The 25,364-nt window shown below is 38.8% G+C and overlaps 3 protein-coding genes across 9 annotated transcripts; 1 reads left to right on the top strand and 2 right to left on the bottom strand.

Annotated features, from left to right (window-relative positions):
* Nucleotides 1-278: 278 nt before the first annotated feature.
* usb1 (U6 snRNA biogenesis 1) lies at nucleotides 279-9,706 on the bottom strand. 4 transcript variants are annotated; one of them, XM_009297899.3, is made up of 7 exons: nucleotides 9,470-9,706; nucleotides 9,181-9,383; nucleotides 6,591-6,774; nucleotides 5,741-5,794; nucleotides 1,638-1,743; nucleotides 1,472-1,555; nucleotides 279-1,343 (listed from the first exon to the last, which is right to left on the bottom strand). In XM_009297899.3, the coding sequence occupies exons 2-7, from the start codon at nucleotides 9,290-9,292 to the stop codon at nucleotides 1,239-1,241; spliced, it is 645 nt and encodes a 214-aa protein (XP_009296174.1). In that variant the 5' UTR covers nucleotides 9,293-9,383; nucleotides 9,470-9,706; the 3' UTR covers nucleotides 279-1,238. The 4 variants fall into 4 exon arrangements, with proteins under 4 accessions (XP_009296174.1, XP_009296173.1, XP_021326153.1 ...); XM_009297898.4 differs by having other exon boundaries at nucleotides 9,181-9,389; nucleotides 9,475-9,706; XM_021470478.3 differs by having other exon boundaries at nucleotides 9,181-9,389; nucleotides 9,470-9,572.
* An 810-nt stretch (nucleotides 9,707-10,516) lies between these two features.
* znf319b (zinc finger protein 319b) lies at nucleotides 10,517-18,787 on the top strand. 4 transcript variants are annotated; one of them, XM_073942944.1, is made up of 3 exons: nucleotides 10,517-10,867; nucleotides 11,594-11,697; nucleotides 12,321-18,787. In XM_073942944.1, exon 3 carries the CDS (start codon nucleotides 12,584-12,586, stop codon nucleotides 14,396-14,398), a length of 1,815 nt encoding a protein of 604 aa, XP_073799045.1. In that variant the 5' UTR covers nucleotides 10,517-10,867; nucleotides 11,594-11,697; nucleotides 12,321-12,583; the 3' UTR covers nucleotides 14,399-18,787. The 4 variants fall into 4 exon arrangements, with proteins under 4 accessions (XP_073799045.1, XP_005174411.1, XP_073799047.1 ...); XM_073942946.1 differs by lacking the exon at nucleotides 10,517-10,867 and adding an exon at nucleotides 11,060-11,500 and having other exon boundaries at nucleotides 11,597-11,697; XM_073942945.1 differs by lacking the exon at nucleotides 10,517-10,867 and adding an exon at nucleotides 11,094-11,500.
* A 14-nt stretch (nucleotides 18,788-18,801) lies between these two features.
* On the bottom strand, nucleotides 18,802-24,421 carry cfap263 (cilia and flagella associated protein 263). Its single transcript, NM_001006061.1, is given in 8 exon segments — nucleotides 18,802-18,930; nucleotides 19,024-19,179; nucleotides 21,153-21,260; nucleotides 21,415-21,651; nucleotides 22,845-23,000; nucleotides 23,088-23,243; nucleotides 24,016-24,133; nucleotides 24,342-24,421. Coding segments are annotated over 8 exon segments (1,077 nt in total). The 5' UTR covers nucleotides 24,413-24,421; the 3' UTR covers nucleotides 18,802-18,855.
* Between the last annotated feature and the right edge of the window lie 943 nt (nucleotides 24,422-25,364).

Genomic DNA, 25,364 nt, shown 5'->3' with positions numbered 1-25,364 from the left:
GGGTAGCATTTGACCCTGACTTTAAACCAGCTAAAATCGATGGGAGATTTCAAGCTTGGTATAGGCTTGGCATCACTACATTTACTTTAATTTCCTCAAATGGGGAATTAGATCGCTTCCAGAAAATCTCAGATATGTATGGTCTGGACAAATGTGATTTCTTTAGGTACTTGCAAACCAGGACCTATTTTAATAGCGAGATTAGATGCTCGGAGAACCATCCCCCCAGTTTAATTGACTTAGTTATTGACATCTACAAGAACAAAGACAATAGAAGACTTGGTTCAAAACTGTATTCTGCCATCGATCGCCCAAGGAAGAATCAACAAATTACATCAGACTAAAATGGGAGAGAGAATCCAACCTAGTTATCTCAGAGGAAGATTGGTTGAATATCTGCTCAGTTCAGGCCACCTCTTCCAATTCTGGTATGTGGATAGATTTTTGCTGGAAGAATCTTACCAGATACTTTATAACCCCCAAATTAACATACAGGCAAACGCAGGAGAAGGACAGGGGGCAGTGCTGGAGGAAATGTGGAGAAGACTTGGCAAACCACTTTCACATATTTTGGAGTTTCCAAGCCATTCAGTCATATTTGAAGGACGTAATGCAAGTAATACATAATATTTTTGGTGATGATGTGGATCTTTCTTTTACAGCAATTTATCTGGGAAATATTGCAGCCAACTTAACGGTAAAAGAAAAGTATTTGTTAAAAATACTCCTAGCAACCAGTAAGAAAACTGTGACTCGAAAGTGGCTACAACTGGAACCCCCTACAAAATCTGAGTGGTTGGATATCATATCTAATGTTCAAAATATGGAGAGGATGACTTTTTCTTTAAAACTACAAATGGACAAATACCTGCAATATTGGGAGAAATGGATTGTACTTATGTCTTTACAGAGTGTAATCTGATTTATATATGTATTTGTTCATGTGACCTGTAAGGCAATATGTGACCTGTCAACTGTTCAATTAAGTTCTGGTGTTTTGTTGTGTTATTTATTTATTTTAATCTACTATTTGTATTTTTTCCCTTGTTTTTTTCCCCTTAAAAAACAGAGAAATAAAAATAAAGTATATAAAAAATGTGTGGTAAACTTATATTAAGATTTTGTTTTTAAATTTGTAATTCTAAGGGGGGAAAACCCTAGATTAAGAAATGAAAGTTGCAAATACCTCTTTAACATTTTTATATTTCATGTCTGACTAAGCATCGGTAGTGTTAGGATCATTGGAGGGGAAAAACAAAGACTTTATTTCCTGTCTTGCAGCGAAGCTCGTTGCAGTTTAGCCTTGCATGGAATGGCCCATCTTCATGAGCGTCAATAAGACCCTGCAACAAAGTTCAATCAAAAGTTGTATTAGTTCAGAAAGCTACATAAAAAACAGCCATAACCTTTGACTTTCATCAATACATGTGCTTGTTTAGGTTGTGGTACAGGAGTGTGTCCGGGCTCCTACCTGCAATTCTAATAAACATGCCTTTTTCAACCTTTCCGTTTGATCCCCCACACACCAAGCGAGACTTATGTGGAAAGAAGGATCCTAGAATGGGCAGATAAAAGTGTTATATGACAACCGATTATATTTAAACATTACAAATGTGGTGAGGATGTCAAATGTTAACCTCATAAAAGGTGCTAAGGTTGAATTCTTTCATGGTTTCATCCACTATTTTGCTAAGCTCAAGCAAGTGAGGCGTTCCAGTGGAGACTTCCATCCCAAGAAAAGTCCTGCGTCAACAATAAAATATCATTGATTGAAGTAAATAAATGAATAACACATATCCTAGTTAAGCCTAAAGGCTCATTCACACAAATGAAGACACTGTTTATTATAAAGGCCATGCTGCAGGTTTGTTTTTGTAGCTTTGTTCTTATTGAACAACATTGCAATACAAAAAAAAATAAACTAGCATACTGTGGTTTGTATGGTTGAATCTTGTGTCATCATGTCCTGTTTTTGGTTTGTTTAGAATACATATCTTTGGTCAATCTTGCGGTCACAGTTCATTTCTTTGGAAACCTTTCTTTTTCTCCTCAGGTCTCACTTCACTTCTTTATTTGGATGGCGGCATTTACACTTATTCACGTTAACAGCAATCACACCCAATGTGGCAGGTGTGAACTCACCCTTAAGATGCTTTTGCACTGCATTGATGTGCGTGGCTCATTGATTGACTCATTTCCACTGTGTTCTATACTTTGTACTTTTTGCAGTGAGGTTTCAAGGAAGCCATACAATTACCAAAATGTGACGCATGCACACTGCTGATCACTGATTGGTCTGAAAGAATCGTCACTATGATTGTCAATGAGTGTTTACATGGACATCAGTAATCGAATTATTTGCCCTAATCTGAGTAAGACAATAACATGATTAAGGTGTTTACTTGAGTTGCTTTTTGAATGTTCCTTTCATGATCCCGTTTTACTAGGGATGTAACGGTATTGTAAATACCGTCATACCGCAATATTAATTTTTTTCGATATTACCGAAGTCGCATGACTCGGTAAAACTATAGGTCTTCTGAGAAAATTTGCTCAGGCGAATGAAGCGAACGGGAGGTAACGAAAACTACAATTGCCATCAGCCCATGCTTGACCATCATCCCTTGCGGTCTGTTGTTGCTAAAGATCCAGTAATGCGGAAATGGAGTGTGCTGCTAGAAGCGGGGATGAAAAGAGCTGGAAAACTCTTACACGCACAGTTCAGTCCTGCATTATCTCCGTGTAAGTTCAGACTTCGCAAGTTTGATCAAGGCTGCAGTCTCTTCTTCTCAGTTTGATATGGAAAAGCAGATTATACCGAGGACACGGGTAAATCTTCAAAGGGAACAGTGTACTTTATAACTTCATTCACATCACCCTGGCTTCGTTGTTTCACTTTCTCAACAATAAAATGTAAACATGATTTAAGGAACTGCCTATTTTCATTTTAATATTAGCAGCTTAGACAGCAGAAATGTTGAGGCGCCGTGCTGCATAAGATGAGCGTCATCTTCACTGTGTGGATATTTATAACAAAACGGAGCCGATAACAACTGCCTCCTTTCAATTTCAGTGAAAATACGAAACACAGCCTCTCTTTTGCTGAGTATCAGTTTTAAGAATCGATAATGGCCATTTTAAAAGTATAATATACAATAAGTTTATACATTATAGGAAATAAAGGCAAGCGATCAGTCAATATACAGAATGTACGTGCTTACATTAATCATTAACTTATCTTTGCGCTCAGCCAAAACACGTTACCTGAGAACAAGTAATAGATTCCAATGCCCAAAGTCAGGGAATATGTCGTTAGATAAAGACAACAAGATAAATGAAATATCCCGTTTAATAAATATAGTGAGATTAGATCCAGCGGGAGATGCTTGATGAGAAGTCCGACTAGCAGAGCTCTCATCTGGGTAGATGGGCTGAGTGTGATTAAATGTTGAATGTGATGAGTTTTCAACAATACTAAATTGAAACTTTATTTTTTTACATGGTTTAATAATTTTTTGTTATTAAAATTGAAGTTCCTGTTTCAAAGCTTACAGATAGATGGCTAATTTGTATGTCATTGACACTTTTGGCACTTTTTTGGAGTATTTTCATAAGTTTTGTTTTTTCCTGTAAATGATTCAATAAATACCGTACCGCGACATTCATACCGAGGTATTACCGTACCGTGAAATTCTGATACCGTTACATCCCTACGTTTTACATAATAAAGCACATAGATTGATTAACGTCATTGTGTCACCACACTATCCACATTTCCTCCTGAGTTTTGTGTCATTTCAGGGGTTTCATTTTTAATTTGTTGACTTTAACTGCAGTTCGGTGCTTTCACTTTCATTCAGGAACATTTCATTCATGTCCTAGTGACAAACGAGATATTGGATGCGAGTATGAACTGCTGGAAGAGTGTTGTTATAATGAAATTTGATACCGCATGCTGAATGGAAAAACAAAAATCAGCATTTTGTGTGTCTGTGGTCCTTTAATGCCTCTGTAGGTGCAGAGAAGTGTCAAACAGCCGTGTGTGTTTTGACTATACTGTCGGAAAATGCAGGAAAATCCTACCATGACAGTAATAGTTTGATTAAGGTGTTTACATGTCTGTACTGCACTGCAATAATGCGACTCAAATAATACTCCACATGTCTCAATCTGATTTCTGTTTAGTTCGATAATGAACTTAATAGGATTAAATTAATCAAAAGTCACAGTTTACATGGTAGACTCTTAATCAGAGGATTGTCTTAAGTCACATTAAAATCGTATTATTGGTGTCCATGTTAACATACTCATTGATCTGATTAAGGTTATAATTGAATTTAACAGAAATCGAAGTGTGGTTTATTTATAAACAAACTTCGAGAGGATCACGTGCTTATGATAAACATGGTTAGCACCTCATTAGCTCTGTAATCTGATTACGGAAGGATTATAAATAACCAAAGTTTTTCACTCCAGTTATCTTCGTCTTGAAGCTTCCCCCTCTTCCACCCCTACATCCTCCCCTTTTTTTCGATAGGGCAACACGGTGGCCCAATGACTAGCACTGTTGCCTCACAGCAAGAACACCGCTGGTTCAACCGCCTATCAGGCTTGTTGGTGTTTCTGAGCGGAGTTTCCATATTCTCCCCATGTTTGCGTGGGTTTCCCCCAGGTTCCCCGATTTCCTCCCACCGTCCAAAAACTAAACCATAGCTAATCGACTAAAACAAATTACCACCCAAGACAACCATAGTTTACCCTTCTTACACAGAGACAAGCAGGGGAGTTATCGAGGCCTACATGAGCACAAACTCCCCTCTTGCCCTTCTAACGGGAGGGAGCCCCGGGCTCGAGGGGATAACGAGCTCAGGCCTCTCTCCCGGGACAGCATGCCAATTACGTACATGTGGAGTATGCCGATTTTAGCCGCATTATTGAAGTGCAGTAGACATGTGAACTCCGCAATCAAACTATTATTGTTGCGTAGGATTTTTTACCGCGTTTTGCGACAGGATAGTCCACACACACACACACACACACACACACACACACACAGGGCTGTTTGACACTATTCTTTGCACTTACCAGGTCATTGAAGGACCACAAACACATACACCATGAAATGCGGAGGTATTTTTTCTCCCATTCCACGTGCGGTATCAAAATTCATTAAAACAACACTCTTCCAGCAGTTCATACATCCAAAATCTCGTTTGTCACAGAGGCATGAATGAAATATTCCTGAATGAAAGTGAAAGTGCTAAACTGCAGTTAAAGTCAACAAATTAAAAATGAAACTGCGGAGGAAATGTGGATAGCGCAGTGAGGCAATGACGTTAATCAAATTATGTGCTATAACAAGTAAAACAGGATCACGATAAGAACCTTCAAAAAGCAAATCATGCAAGCATTCATTGGTAGCATCCATTGCCTCTGTGTTGTGGGTTGGTGTGTGTCATGCGTTTGTTTAGATCTGGATGATATCACAGCAGTGGAGGCTGTGCAACTACAGCGATAATCCCACTAAACTGCTGTGGAAAAGTGGCTTTAGTGCGGGGATAGTAGATTACAGTTGTTGTTTTTTTCAATCCACAAATGAAAACAATTATTCTGAATATTATCACATCAATATAATTCCTCTGTGGTGTGAACTTATCCACTTTAATACATTTAGGACAAGTATTAAAACATTACGTCTATCATCCTTGGTGCGAATGAGCCTTAAGTAGTAATGAAATACCTCGTCTTTTCAGCATTAGAATACACCTTCAGTTTATAGGCCACACAGTAAAACCTGTGGAGAGAGTACATTCAGATAGCAGGAACATGATGTATTGATGTACATGACGTGTTTCTCAACCACGTTCCATGGCAGACCACCAGCTCTGCCCATGGCTTTTTCTCAATGTGCTTTCTTCAGCATTCTTGTATTCTCATGTAACGTCAACCGCCAAAGTTGAAATCCAAAACTCACAAACAGAGATTGCATAAAAGTTCCCGGATGTGTTCTTGACATCGAGGATGCTGCGATGCAGACTTGAGGGCAAAACTCACTCAAGAAGTCTCAGAAGAATGCATCTCATTTCTCACAGGATGCTTTCTCCCTTATCGCCATCTCCCGAGTTCATTCTTCTGAGGTAACCAGGTAAAAACAGTTTACACGAGAACACAGGTATAACCCGTCGGTCCTACATAACCCAACCCACTCCGAGCTGGGATCAAACCGGCGACCCTCCGCATGGGAGTCGGTTGCTCTACCAAGGAGGCTAAAGACTATAGCCTCTAGCGTCTGTCGCTAGAGCACGTTTTGAAGTCAGAGGAGAGAGATTTACCTGCACAGAACTTCACTAGCTGGCCTCCGTTAAACGGATGCGTTCTCTGCATTCTTGGAATTGAGAAACAGCCCATGTCTCCCTAACCAAACACCTGATTCATTAGCTCATTGGCAGAGAATGAAAAACCTATAATGGGTGTGACAGACAAAGGAGACATCCAAAACATGCAGTGCTGGTGGTCTTCCAGAAATGTGGTTGAGAAACACTGATATATGGTCAAATGAAAATATGAGGATTTGAATATTTCAAACTGACTTCTGGAAGTGTGTCAGACTGGTCCGAATAGACTGGACAAATGGTTGAATCCAGTGATGGCGCAGGACCACGGTCTTTGAGAGACTGAGGTGAAACTCTTCAGAAACTGTCAGAGGGATGTCGTGAGCTTCTGCAGCTGCCATCATTTTATTGAGCACTTCCAGAAAGGCCTCCTCAGGATCATCTGAAATTTAGGCAGGAAGGGTGTTAAGGCCCGTTTTCTGTGTCCCTTGTATTTGGATTTTTATAACAACAGTCTACATCATTTTTTACATTCGGTATCCACTACTACTGAATAAACAAACCGTTGTAAGTATGTGGCTTATTAGTGAACAAGGTGTGAATGTCCATTTAAAAATCACAAAGTAAAGTTATTTCCTGCGACATAAATCATATATGCATGTAATAAACATACTAAAATAAACAGAATACATATTCCAGGATTTAATTATAAATAAAATTATAAACTATATCAAGGTGCAAACATTTAGACTTTATAATGATATGAATGACTTAACCCTTTGCAGATATTCTTGTCTTTACTCTTGCTATTAGTATTTATTTTTAGATCTATGCTCTGACAAACTGGGTTCACCTCTGGGCCATTCTAGCCAATAGCATAATAGCAGCAACTGCAGAGAGAGGGTATAAAGATCATAATGTTCCATGTGATTGGTCAAACTTAGATTAACAACCTATGCATGCAACACACAAATGCTTGGCACTAGGCATGTCACAATAATAAATATATCTACTTATCGCACAACACATGGACATGACCTCAATCATTCTTAGACATACAATATACACTCACTGGCCACTTTATTAGGTACACCTTACTAGTAATGGGTTGGACCTCCTTTTGCCTTCATAACTACCTTAATCCTTTATGGCGTAGATTTAACAAGGTACTGGAAATATTCCTTAGAGATTTTGGTCCATATTGACATGATAGCATCACGCAGTTGCTGCAGATTTGTCGGCTGCACATCCATGATGCGAATCTCCCATTCCACCACATACCAAAGGTGCTCTATTGGATTCGGATCTGGTGACTGTGGAGGCCATTTGAATACAGTTACCTTTCTTGTCATGTTCAAGAAACCAGTCTGAGACGATTTGCGCTTTATGATATACACCATAACAGTTTATGGCAGGTTATCTTGCTGGAAGTAGCCATCAAAAGATGGGTACACAGTGGTCAAGAAGGGATGGACATGGTCAGCAAAAATACTCAAGTAAGCTGTGACACGATTTGACGTGATGCTTAATTGGTACTAATGGGCTCAAAGTGTGCCAAGAAAATATGCCCCACAGCATTACACCATCACCACCAGCCTGAATTGTTGATACAAAGCAGGATGGATCCATGCTTTCATGTTATTGATGGCAAATTGTAACCCCACCATCCGAATGTCATAGCAGACGAGACTCATCAGAGCTGGCAATGTTTTTCCAATCTTCTATTAATCCTAGAGATGGTTTACAATCTTGTAAACCCTAGAGATGGTTGTGCATGAAAATCCCAGAAGATCAACAGTTCTAAAAAACTTAGCCCAGCTTGTCCATACCAACAACAATGCCACGTTCAAAGTCACTTAAATCACCTCTCCTCCCCATTCTGATGCTCCGTTTGTACTGCAATAAATCGTCTTGACCATGTCTACATGCCTATATGCATTGAGTTGCTGCCATGTGATTGGCTGATTAGAAATGTGTCTTAACGAGCAGTTGGACAGCTGTACCTAATAAAGTGGCCGGTGAGTGTACAGTATATCTCCCATACATTAAAAAAAATAATTAACAATTCTAGCAACATGTTAGTTGATGGCGCAACCTTTCAATCTCTATTGAATCAGTGTCAGTATTGTTTAAAGAACACTAGTGTTTACTGTAAGTTCCTATTGTATACTTTCACTAAGGTGTCTGGAAAATGAAAATAGATCTGGTAGCAGATATCACAGCCTCTGTTGCTTTTTACATTGCACTTTTTTGTTAACATTTATTATTATCTATTTGTTTAGGATATTATGATTTCAATGCGTAGTTATTAAATTGTTGAAATGACTATAAATAAATAAATAATATTCTTAAGAATTGAATAGTATGTGTTCTTTGGAAGAGTTTTGTACTTGCATTTTAATGCTATATTGTCATTCTGGCATTATATAATGAGTGGCATAAAATGGTCTTAAAACGACAATAATATTGTTTATCGCAAAATATTTTGGTGCAATATATCGTGACAGGCCTAATTGACAACTTAAAATGTCATTTATGGCACCTCTTTACGATAATTTTTCTATAAATCGTGCAGACTTGATTTTAACTACCATTTTGTTCGTAATTAAAATAAACTGATGTTTTAAATTGCTTGTTTGGTCAGTGGAAGGAGAAAAGGGAACTTTTGTTGCTGTTTGAACACATTTACTCTGCAAACGTAACCCAACCATAACTGTTTTCGACTACCTTTGACAGTGGTTGAATGAGAACAAGCTCAAAGCATTTGACACCTGCATTAACCACTTGTGAATTTGAGTAAAATTCATATTAACACTAAGTATAAATGACATTCATATAAATGGCTTACAAGGAAAGAAGACATATGTGGCCCAGTTTCCTCGCTCGTGCTGGAAGGAGCGCAGTCGACCTCCATGTTCTTCACTTTTATCAGTCCACAGTTCTTCTGAATCTCTGAACATCTCCTTTACACTCTCAGGAAGAGGCAGACGAGGCGTCAAGTGGCTGGATTTACACACTTTTCTTTGAGCAGATCCATGATCCAGAGCTTCACTGTTGTTGTGTGTATAAAACAAAATGTAATGCCCTGCATATTAAATAAAATAAATCTAATGCAAGAAATAGAAGATTAAACGCACCAAACCTGGTTTCAGTGTCTAGTTTTTGCCTTTTCCCTGAAGGTGATGAAGAGCTTCCAGATTCCTCTTCAGAACTGCTGCTACTGTAATTGACAATCATGGCGAGGCAAAAAATCCTTTTAAAACTATTTATTTTAGAAGAATGTCATCTCAGACACGTGAGGATACTGTTATTATGAAAAGTTTTTTTCGATAATATTCAATGGCGCCGCTGCGTCTTATCGCCCCTTTACAACTAACTTGAGGATTCATTAAAGAACCGATTCGTTGAATCGGATCTTTTTTTTATGCAATTGCATTCGTTTAACCGACAAGAACAATTCAATCACAAATATTAACGAAGCCGCCTGGTAATTTCTGCAGAAGATGAATGAATCGAAAACCAAGTATAATATATAAGGTGAAAACTTTAGTAAATGAATTTTTTAAGTGTGTTCATACGTTGTATAGGGAAGATTTATATACAAACTTAAACGAAACAATAGTAATATTTTCTGTTCATCGTCTAAATCCTATATTTATTCACATTTTCATATTATATTGCTAAATAATGTTTGATTTAAACGAATGATACTATTTGCTGTTCGGTTTGGAACCAGTTTTTTTTTAACTGAGTCGAAATAATCGACTCGGAATATGATTCGGATCTCTCACTGAAAACAAACTGTGCCTCATCACACAGCGTCCCACTACAGCAACGATTGATTCAAACAGTTCCGGCTGTTTTGCATTTCGCTAAAAAATAAAACAAAGGCTTTCAACATGACAAGAACCCATATAAAACACTCGTGCATCTATACACTTATAATTTGACAACCGCATGTTTACATGAACAAAATGTTGACGTTTATTTTTCATACTAAAATCCAGTCATTTACAACAATTACCCAAAAAGTGTTATAATATGAAATTACTTGTCTGTAATCCTGAAAACAATTGTAAACACATTTAATGTGTAGCGGTTCAGTTTTTAGTATGAATATGTATTTGTAAAAAGTAATTTTTAAATAATATTCATGAAGTTCCGGTGTGTTTTGTGAAGATGCCAGTTATGTGTTATTCAGGTTCCCGTGCGGCTGTCGGGGGTTTCGGTGGTCAGCGGTATAAGCCCGAAATAAAATCCGCTATGTGTCGGGCTCTTTTCGCCAGGCAGCTCCTATAAGTGTGCTGCAACCCCCGAAAAGCCTGTAACCGATTTTTATCGAAACAACCATAGAGAGATCCGGAGCTTCGGCGGGGTTTTCATGTGTTTTTGTAGGCACTGGTCAGGGGGTGCGGCCTACTAGAAACCGCGGATCGGCGAGAGGATTTACGGCCTTCAGAAACACCATAATCTCTATTTTCAATTGAACGTCTCTTCCTAAAAATAAACATGCGTGGAACTCGCTTCTGGAAAAGGTAATAAGCATTTCTGAATATAATTTAGAATGATGTTTGTGTTGCAAAGCTACAGTTAGCCTGTTAGCAAATTTCGCTATCCATTTTGCAAAGCTGTGTTTTCTTTCAGGTGACTGTAAAGCCCGCCTGTTTTATAAGTTATTCGGGTTTGTGTTGTGTATAAACATCAGTGATGCCTAGCATTTGAATTTTGTCACCGGCTTTTATGCACCGCGATAAAAAACGCGAAGATGTGTGCGCGAATTTTGTGTAAACAACCGAGCAGCGGACAAGGATCTGTCGTCAATTATTTTTATGTACCACGGTATTTTCATAGCCACACATGCGCGCCTATCGGACAGGTGTACAGATATCTCTTAAAATGGGCCAGTTTTGTGTTTTAAACACGTTCTGTAATGCAAACTTTCAGCAGAAAAGCCGAGGGGTGTTAACTAGACTGATGCTCCTACATGGGTAAATTCTTATTTGAATATTAGTCCGCCCTATCAAGTATTATTTTAAGCTGTCGTTTCGAGATAACTCGTTAGGTTTTTTATTTGTATCTTTATGATTTAAACCCAGTCTATTGCTTTTTTGCTGAAAAAAGAAACTTTCCAGAAGTGGCTTACATTTTTACACTGAAGTTGCATATTTGTAAGTTTTACAACAAAGCGATCTGTTGGATTGAAAGAGCAAGCATAACTTGCCTGGACGTTATATATCATTGTTTTTACATTTACTTTTAAGCAGGCACAGAGCAGCTTTAAAGATCACTTGTGTCAGCCAGCTAAAGTTCTCACTTGTGGAAAAAATGGACTTCAACTGCGGGAGATCAGACAATCATATGGACAGTCAGTTGAATTTGTACAATTATAATACTCCAAACACATTCAATTATACAAGCATGCAATATCTGGCTCTCATTGGTTATTGCTTACTTTTTGAGTAGGACCGGGAAGGCCCTTACTGATTATTCATTCATTCATTCATTCATTTTCTTTTCGGCTTAGTCCCATACACTCTCATTCACACACATACACTACTAGTACTGACAATTAAGCTTACCCATTGAAACTGTGGGGGGAAACCGGAGCACCTGGAGGAAACCCATGCGAACACAGGGAGAACATGCAAACTTCACACGGAAATGAGCGACCATCTTGCTGTGAGGCGACAGTGCTACCCACTACGCCATCCTAGAACTAGTCAAACAGTAGTAATTTTATTTGAACTAAAGGCTATTATATATATATAAAGGGGGCTTTATACTGTGTGCCAGTTCTAGATAAGGCTTTCTTTGTAAAATTTGAATTGACATAATGTGCAAAGACAACTTTCAACTTATTATTGAATTACATATTTTGATACCAACAACTGGCTCAACTTCCTTTTTGTAGAGCTCTGCAATGTGATGAGCTGTAGTGTTTTGTTGAATGCATTTAATCTAATCTTTACCCTTATCTTCCTTCTACAGGAGATGAAGAAGCTCAAGTCCTTTTAAACTTTTGGATGTGGCTCACATCCATGTCAGTTCTTTGTTAAAATCAAACCATAACGTGTTGTTGACACGTTTCACTTTTTTCTCCATTTGTCGTCCTCACAAGAGCTGTCAAAATAAGTTCCTCTCTGCCTCCCCACCTTTCCCATCGCGGGCAGCCCAGCAATCCCTTCCCCCTGAATTCATCTGGAAAGAGGTCCAACTACAGCTCAAAGCTGAATCCATACACTAGAGCCCGGATGACGGAGGCGTGGCAGCAGCATGCTGTTGCCCCGCCTCCAGTGGTGCACACCATCCCACCAGGGGCAGATGCACTGGGCTGCACCGTCTATGGCATCGTCCTCCAGCCGGACACGACATTGCAGCAACAACAGCAGCAGCAACAACAACAGCAGCAGCACCACAGTCAGCAACACAACCAACAGCAGCAGCACCCGGCACAATCACAGCAGCCCTCACTGCATGTAGGCAATGAGGGAGGACATAAATGTGGTGCTTGTGGCCATGACATCTCCCATTTGGCTAATCCACATGAGCACCAGTGCATGGTAAGCCAAGACCGTTCATTTCAGTGCACGCAGTGTCTAAAGATCTTCCACCAAGCCACCGACCTGTTGGAGCACCAATGCGTGCAGGTGGAACAGAAACCCTTTGTTTGTGGAGTGTGCAAAATGGGCTTCTCCCTGCTAACTTCATTAGCACAGCATCACAATGCACATAACAGCGGCAACCCCATGAAGTGCTCTATATGTGAAAAAACCTATCGGCCGGGCTCTGGAAACGCCACCCCAACTTCATCATCGGCTACCCCAGGGCAGCCATCAAATGATGAAGCATCGTCCAGTGGCAGCGCTGCTGTTGGGACATCAGGCCAGCCTACGTTTGAGCCTTCACATCCTGACAGACCCTACAAGTGTTCAGTGTGCACCAAGGGCTTCCGTCACTTATCTGAGCTGACCCGTCACGAACGTGTCCACACTGGTGAAAAGCCGTTTAAATGTGAAACATGCGACAAAAGCTTCAGCCAGTCATCTCATCTAGCCCACCACCAGCGTACCCACAGCTCTGAACGGCCATTCAAGTGCGCAGTGTGCGAAAAGAGCTTCAAGCATCGCTCCCATCTAGTCCGTCACATGTATGCCCACTCGGGCGAGCACTTGTTCAAGTGCAACCTTTGCGAGTTGCATTTCAAAGAGTCTTCCGAGCTCCTCCATCACCAGTGTCAGCCTCAGGGTGCTCGGCCATTTCGCTGTGCCACTTGTGGGAAGGGATTCAAGCGTCCTTCCGACCTGAGGCAACACGAACGCACTCACTCGGAGGAACGCCCATTCCACTGTGAAGACTGCCAGATGAGCTTTAAACAACAATACGCCCTGGTGCGCCACCGACGTACACACAAGCCCTCCGCTGACCGCCCTTTCAAATGCAACCTGTGCGACAAGGGCTTCCTGCAGCCGTCACATCTGTTGTACCACCAGCATGTTCATGGCATGGACAACCTCTTCAAGTGTGCATCGTGTGGCAAGGGCTTCAGCCAGTCCGGGGAGCTGCTTCGTCACAAATGTGGTGAGTCTTCCTCAACACCCACAAATCCAGACAAGCCCTACAAGTGTGACGTGTGCGGAAAGGCTTACAAGAAGGCCACAACTCTACAGCGGCATCAGAACTCCCACTGCACAGAGAAACCTCTCAAGTGCTCGCTGTGTGACCGACGCTTCCTTTCCTCCTCAGAGTTTGTGCAGCATCGATGCGACCCATCCCGGGAGAAACCCCTGAAGTGTCCGGACTGTGAGAAGCGCTTCAAGTATTCCTCAGAGATGCAGCGCCACAGGCGCGTCCACACTGGAGAGAAGCCTTACAAGTGTGCCAGCTGTGACAAGGGCTTCAAGCAGCGTGAACATCTAGCCAAGCATCAAAGTGTGCATGCAAGAGATGCTCAGTTTAAATGTGTATGGTGTGGAGAGCGCTTTGCTGATCTAGGGGCCCTTCAGGAGCACACTGTCCAGCACACAGCTGAAGGTGGGGGCTACCCTGTGTCCTCTCTCATTCAATAACTTTTGCCCCTAGCTAAGATTTGAATTGAATTAGCAATCCTACCAAACTACCCTGGTCAATTTAATCCTTACAAGGCCCAGTAACCACACGATACCTCATTTTGTGAAAAATGTGCATATGCACAAGTAGTTATCCCTCAAGCAGCATACTTTGAATGAGTTTGATTGGCAACAAGTTAAAGATGAATTATCAGTTGTTGGTTTATATCTGAATCCTGGGAAATAGATCTACGAAGTCTATTCTATACAGCACTGTGACTACAGTCGGAAGGTATTTGACCTGCATCATGACTTGTTGAACAGATGTGGCTCACAATAGATGAGTTTCCAATGTCAAAAAAAAGTGTGTGTGCTAGTGCGTGCCAGGGCCAGACACCTTTACGTTGTCCTTCCCGAGTATGATCAGGCACCTCGGGACTTTCTCAAGGTCAACAGTCAGGTTTTTAAGGCCTGCTAAATACCTTTGTTCAAAAGCAGACTGGATGTGGATTAATTGAAATGAGACTTGTCAATTATGGTTTTGCCCATACTCAAACTTGTTCCTCTACTTTTAACCTATCCCAATGACACACAAGCCCCTTTCACACAGTGATACCAGTAAAAATCCGGAAAATTACCAGAATGACTTTACAGGTGCTGTTCACACAGGCAAGGACGTTCCGGAAAGGACCATACACACATCCATTCCAAAATACCAGTAAATTCTGACATCTCTAACCAAAAATGAGCTTTTGTCTTAAACTAGAAGGAGGTCAGTCCTTTCTTGATGGTTTCACTTTTATTTAAAACTTTAGCATTCATGTAACTGCTTTTGTCCCAGAGACAGACCAAATAACTAGGAACAAAATTCGCCAACATTACCATCCGGCAGAACAACAGCTTAACAGCTTTGTTTACATTGTGAGCAACTTCGATAAAAAGAAATGTTGGATAATTTTCGCATATTGAGATGTGGCCTACATTTGTGTTTGTGCTGCAGCTTGAGATCATTTTTAAAACGAAGGTCTACCTGTGTTGTAGGCTACTCAAATCTGACTCACAGAAGTGCTCCTTCTCGTGCACGCAGCTGATCGCAGAGTTGGCAGGTAAACTCAGCCGTTTATCATTCATCAAGCATTTTATCAATAATTGTTTTCCAAAGATCTCAAGGTCATAGAAACGTAAACTGACTATCAAGCAGCAGCTAAATGTGTCCGGAGAAAGATTTAAAGCTGTCAGTACATTCTAAACGTGAACACGCTCTTTCCGGCAATTCTCCTTCTGTGTTCACATAGAGTCTCTTTCCGGAAAATTGCCAAAACAAATTTACTCGTATTTTTAAAAAGGGCCAGTTTACACATGTTCCCTTTCTGGAAATTCCTTTGCTGGTAATTTTCCAGAAAAAGTCTGCATGTGTGAAAGGGGCTACAGCAGTGGTTTCAAATTTAATTCCCGGAGGGCCACAGGTCTTCATAATTTAGCACCAACCACCTCTAACTCACACCTGCTTAATAGTCTCTGGTAGTCTTGAAGACATTGATTAGTTTGATCAGCTGTGTTTGATTAGGGTTGGAGCAAAATTGCAGAGCTGCGACCCTCCAGGAATCGAGTTTGAGACCTATAAGCTACAGTGAGCATACACCTGGAGCAGTGGGCAGCTTTTGATTCCAATCCCCAAAGAGCAATTAGGGCAGGGGTGCCCAGACTTGGTCCTGGAGGGCCGGTATCCTGCTAAGTTTAGTTCCAACCCCAATTAGACACACCTGGGCTAGCTAATCACACTCTAACTAGGCTTTCTAGAAACATCCTTGCAGGTGTTTTGAGGCAAGTTGGAGCTAAAACCTGCAGGACACCAGCCCTACAGAATCGAGTTTGGCCACCCTTGAATTAGGGGTTAGGTGAGTTGCTCAGGGGCACCTCAGCTGGATATTGAAGATAAAGAAAACAGTTCATTCACTTATCCCATCTTCAACTCTTGGCAGGACTAGGAATTGAACCTGCAACCTTCTGATTACAAGTCCTACTCCTATTAAGTCTCTATTAAACCACATCTGCCCCCTGTTAAGGAATAACTGAAACAACTTTGGATTGCAATTGTATGAAGGAGAAATCGATCACAATTACACATCATGCTATTGCCCCTGCCTGGCCGGTGGTTAGTCCTGGCTCACACTAGACCTACGGTGGAAAAGTGGCTAATACTCCTTTTAGATTTCAATACCACAAGACAAAAAATGATTTGTTCTGCAACAGTTTGTTCAATCTTGAACCCTCACATTAAAAACAGCTGTCCATTTATAGTATTGCATTGAAGTACTAGATGAGTTACTGCTTACTTTGTGCCTCTATGTAATAACTCTACTCCGATCACTAGCCTTGCTCAAAAACGAGTACATTTTAATGCACATTTGGAGAACCTCCAACAGCCAACTGTGTGTTTAGTTTGCCCCACAGCTAAAGACAAAACAAAATGGGGGACGGAGTTGTGCTGTCATGAACTGTCGAAACTGTCTGTATATATCAATGTTGACTTTCCCCTCCTTGTGGCAACTAATGGTATGTACCAAAAACCATCATCGTACTGTACCACACCCTAATGGGACAGATTGTTAACCAGCAGAAGTATAACGACCTCAGACGGTCTCTACATTTCACTGAGATTATACGTAAATATATAGAATCTATATAGAAATGTAAACTTCAATCTTGTATACAAACGGTTCATATTACCACAAGAATCAGTTCAGCTGTCCTGACAAATTGCCTGAAAACCTGAAAAGGCTTCCTGTATTACTGTATGTACATAGTTAGTATGTATGCAACTTGTTTACCAGTCCTGTCATTAGATATTGTATTGTCTTTTCTTAAACTGCACCGCAATTTTATACGATTTTTTTCTTCATGTGTAGTTCATACAATTATTTACGTTTTGATTTGCCTTTTAAAGATTATTTTCAGTTTTTAAGATGTAGTTTTTGATTGTAAATGGTGTGTTTAAGGTTGTGTGAAAGTTGGATCCGTTTTTATAAAGGTTTTTTGCCCCTAGCCCCACTCTTTACCTAACAGGACTCATGTATTTGTTGTATAGTAACCTAAAGTGTCATCTTTACTCTGCTGTATAGATTTATCCATTTGATTAATCTCTTAATCTGCCAACATCCTGTCTTGCCTGCAGTCATTTGTACTTTCACAACATTACAGTCAGTCTTCTTCAAATTATTTTATAAAATCTATAGACTGTAAGTTCTTTAAGATACATTTTTAGTTTCCCTCAAAATCCAGGAGGGAAAGTGCTTACTTTGGGCCTCTAAGGCCTTAATTGCACGTTATTCAGATGTTTCTATTAGTATATTTCTTTGTTGCATACTCACAAGTGCGTTCATTTTAGATGTTTGTTTTTTTTGTACTGACATTTACTACAATTGTATTTACATTTTATTTAAAGGGTAAATGTAACTCATACAAGAGTAATATTAGTTTTTCCAAGAAGCTACCACTTTCTATGAGCCACAATTAAATTGAACCCAAAAAATGTCAGTTTTTATGTACCCCCACCAATCCCAATTTCACATGATCTTACCCAGGGGTACCTAAACTCGCTCTTGGAGGGCCGGCGTTCTGCCAATTTTAGCTCCTACTTGCTTTACCACACCTATAAGAGCTTGATTAGCTGGCCCAGGTATGTTTGTTTGGGGTTGAAACTAAACTTTGCATTACACTGGCCCTTCTAGGACCGAGTTTGGGCACCCCTGATCTTACCCGTGGCAAAGTGACATTGTCAGCTCTGTTGCTTATGCAGTATTACCCATTGAGAAACATCGTCCCCTTTCACACTTAGGTTTTCCCTAGTACTGTACAGCAGGGTTAGAGGTCATGGTGATCCTTTGGCCTTAAGCAGAGGTGTCTAGTTTCACTGTAGAACCCTTTGGCACCATTTTATTTTCGCTTTAAGGTATCTATTCTTTGTTTTAATTATGAAGGGGCTTTTTTGTTGCTGTAGGCATTAAGAATCAAAGAGCAGTCGGATTTGAAAAGTATATTGTGTTTTTTTGTTTATGCTTTCACATTTATATATTAAGTTTTTTATTAATATTGTTTAAAATGTCTATATAAATATCTATATTCTTGGCAGAAGTGTCAAGACCACAGAGAAATGTTACATTTAATGGCTTTTCTCTGGTTTTGAGACCTCTTCACCCGTGCATGCCTGCTGTGTTAGTTCCCGTTATCTGTTCCAAGTTTTTGCGCTTCCGAGCGCACGTACTTCACCTTAGCTTTTTTTCAAATTGTAGATTGTGAATGAGCTAGTAAGAAAACTTCATGTGGCGGTTGATGTGACATTAATGCTGAAATATCTGTATGTAGCATTTAATATACACAGCACTAACTAATAAACCTTTTCATTAATAATACACTGTTGTGAGTTTTTTTTGCTGTAATTGATTCAGATATAGTCATTTAGCATCTACTACTGCACGTTATATAGGAACTAGTCCAGCTCCAGCAGCAAATCGAAGCTTTTCCCAGGATTTTGTGTAGGTTTTTAATGCCATCTGGAAATAATGCAAGAATTTGAACATTAAAAACAAACAAACAAACATGTATTTAAATAATAAAAATGTATATAAAAACTTCAAAATCCTCACCTCTGCAATTTCTACCTTTCGTTCCCATTCTCTAACACTCTTCTGCAGCTGGCCATGGGACTCTTTAAGTTTGATATATTGGAGGACATGTGGTACGTGAAAGTCAGCCAACTGGTCCCTCAGCTTCCTGTTTAGAGCCTCTGCTTTGTGTCGCTCCTGTCAGGGGAAGAAGAAAAAAATCCATACTATGGGTTTTGGTCAGTGGAGTGCCAATCTAATTGCCTTTTAGGGCATGTTTACAGGACAATGATGTACATAAACTGTATGAAAAGTGTTTCTATTAAAATAATGTATTATGCATAGCAAGTGGATTGGCATTTCATGTAAATGACATGTTATTTATTGTTAAACACATAAGCAGCTTGATAATAAATGTTAAAACATGTTAGCAAAACGAATTGTTAGCTAAATTAACACTTTTAACATGTCTGTATATGTGAATTCACTTTAGAAACATGTTAACAAGATGCTGAGTATGTTATAATTGGGTTAGCAACATGCTAATTAATATTTAATAATATGTTAGTAGAACTTGTTGGAAAAATTATATAAACTTGCTAATGCATGGTAGAAATGTGAAATCAGACTAGCAACATGCAAATTTTGTTAGAAACATTAAGTACATGCAGAAATATGTTCATTTATCTAAGGCAAATGTTAGCAACATGCTAATTAATGCTAGATACATGTTAGCAACAAGATAACTTGATAGAACTTGTTGGAAAATTATATCAACTTGTTAATACATGTGGAAATGTGAAAACAGGCTAGCAACATGGTAATTCTTGTTAGAAACGTTAATTACATGCTGAATTTTTAATGCTAGTTCATGATAGAAATGTTCATTTATGTAAGGCAAATGTTAGCAACATGCTAACTAATACTAGATATAAGTTATCAACAAGATAACTTAGTAGAACTTGTTGGAAAATTAAAAGCAACTTAATGCATGGTAGAAATGTGAACTCAAGCTAGCATGCCAATTCTGGTTAGAAGTATGTTAACTACATGCAGAAATGTGTTAATGCTAATTCGTGCTAGAAACATTAATTTATGTAAGGCAAATGTAAGCAACATGCTAATTAATACTAGATGTATTAGCAACAAGATAACTCTGTAGAGCTTGTTGGAAAAAATAGCAACTTGCTGATGCATGGTAGAAATGTAAAATCAGGCAAGCAACATGCTAGTTCTTGTTACAAGCATAACTACATGCAGAAATTTGCACATGCTAATTCATGCTAAGAATCTGATAATTTATGTAAGGCAAATGTTAGCAGCATGCTAATAATACTAGATACATGTTAGCAACAAGATAACTTGGTTGAGCTTGTTGGAAAATTGCTAACAACTTGTTAATGCATGGTAGAAATGTGAAATCAGGCTAGCAACATGCTAATTCTTGTTAGAAGTATGTTAACTACATGCAGAAATGTGTTTATGCTAATTCGTGCAAGAAATATGTTAATTTATGTAAGGCAAATGTTAGCAACATGCTAATTAATACTAGATATGTTACCAACAAGATAACTTGATAGAGCTTGTTGGAAAAATGATAGCAACTTGCTAATGCATGGTAGAAATGTAAAATCAGGCTAGCAACATGCTAATTCTTGTTAGAAGCATGTTAACTACATGCAGAAATATGTTTATGCTAATTCATGCTAGAAATATGTTTATTTATGTAACATGCTAATTAATACTAGAAACATGTTGATTATTGATAGGCCCGTGTTAACACCATGCTAAATTCTTGCTTAGCACATGCATGCTAGCAAAATGATGATAACTTGGTAAATCGTATTAGAAAGATGCCAGCAACTTGCTAATGATGCTACAAAATGTGAAGCCATCTTAGCAACTACATACCAACTACTTTGCAGCACACTACGAGCCACCTAGTAACACTACAGCAACTGCAACCTCTCAGAACACACTAGCAACTGCAAACGAGCAATTATGCATAGCAATTTCAGCAATTAATTTCAAGCTTTTAACTTTAAAACTTTCAGACAAACTTTATTTTTAATTTCTGCTCATGTTGTTACTGTGTAACGTTTGTTTTGGAAGTGAAGGTCTATTTCCAGGTCTGCAATTTTAGGAACGTTAAAGAATTGAATTATCCTGACCTCCTCCGCTTGCTCCGTCTCCTCCTCAATCTTAACCAGCAACTTCATCCGCAAAGCCGTGTCACTGCTCAGCATTTCTGACTCATTGGTCAAGATATGAAGCTTCTCCTACAAAATGGGGACATTGAGGAAATTCAAGACAGTACTTCGCTTATAGTTTAAGATCAGCAGCTCAATGCCAATAATTATCCATGCATTCCTGTCATAATACTAGATCAGCAAATATCATCAGACATAATCTACGTCTGACTGAGAATCTCACCTTATTAGAATTTAATGTCTGCAGTGTCTTCACGGCAAGCAGTTTGAGATTCACTTGTTTGAGGTTTTGCTCATCCAGCTGCTTCCGAAATCTGATGTTCTCAAACTTGAGCAGCTCAAAGTCCAACACTGTCACACCCTCAGCCATCTCCTCCTGTTGTCTGAGCTGGGCTTGCTGTTTTTTCTTGTGTGTGAGGAGTGCTGAATTTTTTCGGTGCAACTTCTCAATCAAAATGTCCTGGAAAGATTTGGATACTACGTTGTGATTTTTAAATTTGGTAATATAAATCATTAAAAAAAAGTAATTTCTGCCATTGTTTACTCAATCTGATTACCTTCCAAAGATTGTTTTGTCATTAATACACAAATTGCTTTTTTTTTATTAAATCTGAGAGATTTCTGTCCTTCCATTAAAATTCTATGTTAATGAATAAAAAATCAAAAAAAAAAAAAAAAATCCATCTGAACTGAGACCAACATGTTTATGCATTAATCAGGAAAGTGTTTATAACAATCCAGTTTAATTTACAGTAGCTACATTTCCATCTGCCTATTTTTGCGCAGATTTTAGATGTGCGCATAAAGAAAACAGTTGATGGAAATGCCAAGATGTGCATAAATATTGAAAATGCGCAAAAAAAATGTACATAACTGAGTAGGGTAAACTTTTTATTCGCTAAGAACATATGAGCATAAACTACAATGGAAACACTTTCACCGAACAAATTCCAGTATGCGCAATAAAAAAGTCATGATTTTGTTTTAAATGATCATGTGATGGTAATAATGTGTTTAAATGGACGAACCAGCAGGCTGAGCACACCGTAAAATATCTAAAATGTTGTTTTGCTCATTTTAAAACCCCAGTATTGGTGTTATTATATTATTAATCACCACCAGAATTGTCAAGAACACCTTTAAACGCCAGCACGCGTTCATTGCATGTCAGCACATTGCCTTCTGAGGCGCAAGTCATTTATTAAATGAACAAAAGATTGACGCAGCTTCTCCTACCATATCAAATTGCATTTTACTGTTGATATTTGGTGCCAGATAATCAGGAATTAATGATTTTGTTCTTCTTTGACAACTTGGATGGAAATGCTTCATTTGAATGTCCTATATGCAATAATCCAGTTATGCGCATGAATTTAATTTGCATCTTTGGAACGAAATATAGCTAATGAAATTTGAGCTTCTGCAAAAGCCAATAAGATTTGTTCTCACACATCAATCAAGTTTGATTGACTGACTGATGCTTGATACAAATAGTTTTATTTGCTGAGCTCTATGAATGTTTTATACCATCAGAGTTTTGGGGTGAACAGACAATCAATAGAGGAACATAAATGTCTGATTTTTATTTAAATGTCTTATTTCATTGTGATCAAGAGTTCTAAAAATATATATAAACCTGAAGTTTTCTTTTACCTTGGCCTTTATTTTGTCCTCGATGTATCTCATGACCTTCTCCGCACTCATTGTCATGCTCTTTTTGTCTTCCAGCTCTTTAACAATGTTGCGTTTAAAATGGGAGCGTTCTTTTTTAATCTCCGCCAAGTGGATATCAGCTTCTTCCAGAGTTGCCTAAAGAGGGGAAAATCAGTTGTGTAAGCATACAAAATGTCTGTGTGTAGGCCTCGTTAGCTTGTTCTTTGTTTCATAACTAATGACCTTGTAATTGTCCAACTGTTTTTCTGAATGGATTTTCGCTATCTTCAAATCTTCAATCATCTTTTTGTAAACGCTTTTGGCAACAACACATTTCTGTTCCAATGTCAGGAGCTGTTGTCTCCCTGGGGTGCGTACTTTAGCTTTTCTTCCTGGAATCTGGTATGTAAAGATTTGCAAAGAATGATAAAAAATTAAACAGTAATGTATTCTTTAAAGCAGAGATGCCCAAAGTAGCACTCGCATGCCAAAATTAACCATCCCATCTGTAAAGAGAGGGCGAATGTTGGTAGTTGGGGTGAATGCCTTTGACAGAAATCGTCAATTTGAATAATGAATTTAATGTAATCTTTTGTTTCTTTTATTTATTGCTGAGCTACAAAAAAAGCAGCTGAAATTAAATGATTCAATTAAATGTTGTACATGAATCAGACTTTTAAAATGTAAATGCTGTCACTTGATGTACATCTTCAAGCATATAGGTAAAGGCAGGTGCAGCTCGACTAGTGTATTCAGCATTGAACTATTTGTGTTATAAATGGAATTGTTAAGTTCTTAAGTTCTTGTTAATCTATACTATTTTCATTTTAAAAAATGGTAAAAACGATACTGCATTAGATAATAAGTATGATTTAGTGGAACATTTTCTTTTTTTCTTTTTTGTAATATTACTGAAAAAAATGAGAAACTTCCCCTGGCAAATTAAATGTAAGTTAATGCAGTTTGGTATATATTCAGCCCAGAGCTCTCAATGAAGTTTTTTGGCCCTTTATAAGAAAAGTTTTGGACACCCCTGCTTTAAAGCATATTACACAGTTACACAAACACAATATTTCACCTCAGATTAATGAAAGACCTCACCAAGCACTGAACATTACGTTAGAACTGTACACACTTGTTTATCTTATTAACGTTAAACACAAATACGTACCTTTTCCGTTGACAAATTCTGCCATTTCCACACTGTTTCAAACGTCCGTAGGTCCAGTCGACTAATATATCGATCAAACAAATCAATCTCTGCATTAAGCGCTGCATTGGAAGTTAAACTGCGGAAAACACGAACACGTTATGAAAATATGACACAAAATGCTATACGACATAACTGTTTGCTGAAAGGATAAGCTAAGCTAAAATGCGGCGGCTCGTTCACCAAGATAAACCTAATCTATTTTCACTGTTTTAGTAAATATGACAGCAAGAATACGTTAGAACTGTATGTAAGTAAGCTTTTGTGCTTTAGTTTATGTCACTTACTTTAAGCCCACAAGTTCAACAAGTTGTTTTCGGTCTGTGCCGCTTTTGCTGTCCTCTGTCATTTCAGCCATGGTTGCTATGGGCAACAGTTTTGAGCACGTAAACAAAAGTAAAACGCATCCTTGACATACATTAGGAACGTTTCATATTTGACAAAGCAAAATGATAACGACTTTTATTCGTTTATAAGATGATAAATATACACAAAAATGTAAATAGGTGAATTAAATTACTAGTTTATTACATAGTTTATTAATTTCTACTATTATTAATAATAATAATTATTATTAATTACTAGTTTATAAAAAAAAATACTTTCAGAAGTATTTAGAAAAATCATTTAATCATTGGATTATTCATTTTCGGCTTAGTCCCTTTATTAATCAGGGGTCGCCACGGCCGAATGAACCACCAACTTATCCAACAAATGTTTCACACAGCAGATACCCTTCCAGCTAAAACCCATCACTGGGAAACACACATTCACTCTCATTCACACACATACCCCTACTGAAAAAAACAGCCTAAGCTATCAGGCTCAGTTGGTCACCCAAGCTGGTTTTAGCTGGCTTCCCAGGTCATCATGGCTGGTTTGTCAGGCTGGTTTTAGAGGGGTTTTGGCCACTTTTTAGCTGTTCTTAGTTGGTCAGGTTGGTCTTAGCTGGTTTAAGCTGTTCAAGCTGGTCTTAGCTGGTTTTAGCTAAATAAACTACTCTTAGCTGGTTTTAGCTAGTCAGACTGGTTTTAGAGGGGTTTTGGCCACTTTTAGCTGGTCTTAGTTGGTCAGGTTGGTCTTCGCTGGTTTTAGCAGTTCAAGCTGGTTTTAGCTGGTTTCAGCTGGTTGAGCTAGTCTTAGCTGGTTTTAGCGTGTCAGGCTGGTTTTAGAGGGGTTTTGGCTGGTCTTAGTTGGTCAGATTAGTCTTAGCTGGTTTTAGCTTGGTCAGCTGGTCTTAGCTGTTTTTAGCTGGTCAAGCTGGTTTTAGCTGTTTTTTTCACCAGGGACACTAGACAATTTAGCCAACC

The sequence above is a fragment of the Danio rerio genome, chromosome 25, assembly GCF_049306965.1.
Source record: "Danio rerio strain Tuebingen ecotype United States chromosome 25, GRCz12tu, whole genome shotgun sequence".
Taxonomy (NCBI): Eukaryota; Metazoa; Chordata; class Actinopteri; order Cypriniformes; family Danionidae; genus Danio; species Danio rerio.
The sequence above is the reverse complement of the archived record's forward strand: the minus strand, read 5'-3'. Positions and strand labels throughout refer to the sequence as shown.

Excerpts from the sequence above, each read along its gene's own strand:
- usb1 (XM_009297898.4), bottom strand. The coding sequence starts at position 9,569 with ATGATTGTCAATTACAGTAGCAGCAGTTCTGAAGAGGAATCTGGAAGC. Across the intron at positions 1,744-5,740 it reads TCTAATGCTGAAAAGACGAG|GACTTTTCTTGGGATGGAAG; the intron begins GTATTTCATTAC and ends TTGTTGACGCAG. Across the intron at positions 1,344-1,471 it reads CATGTTTATTAGAATTGCAG|GGTCTTATTGACGCTCATGA; the intron begins GTAGGAGCCCGG and ends ACTTTGTTGCAG.
- znf319b (XM_005174354.6), top strand. The coding sequence starts at position 12,584 with ATGACGGAGGCGTGGCAGCAGCATGCTGTTGCCCCGCCTCCAGTGGTG.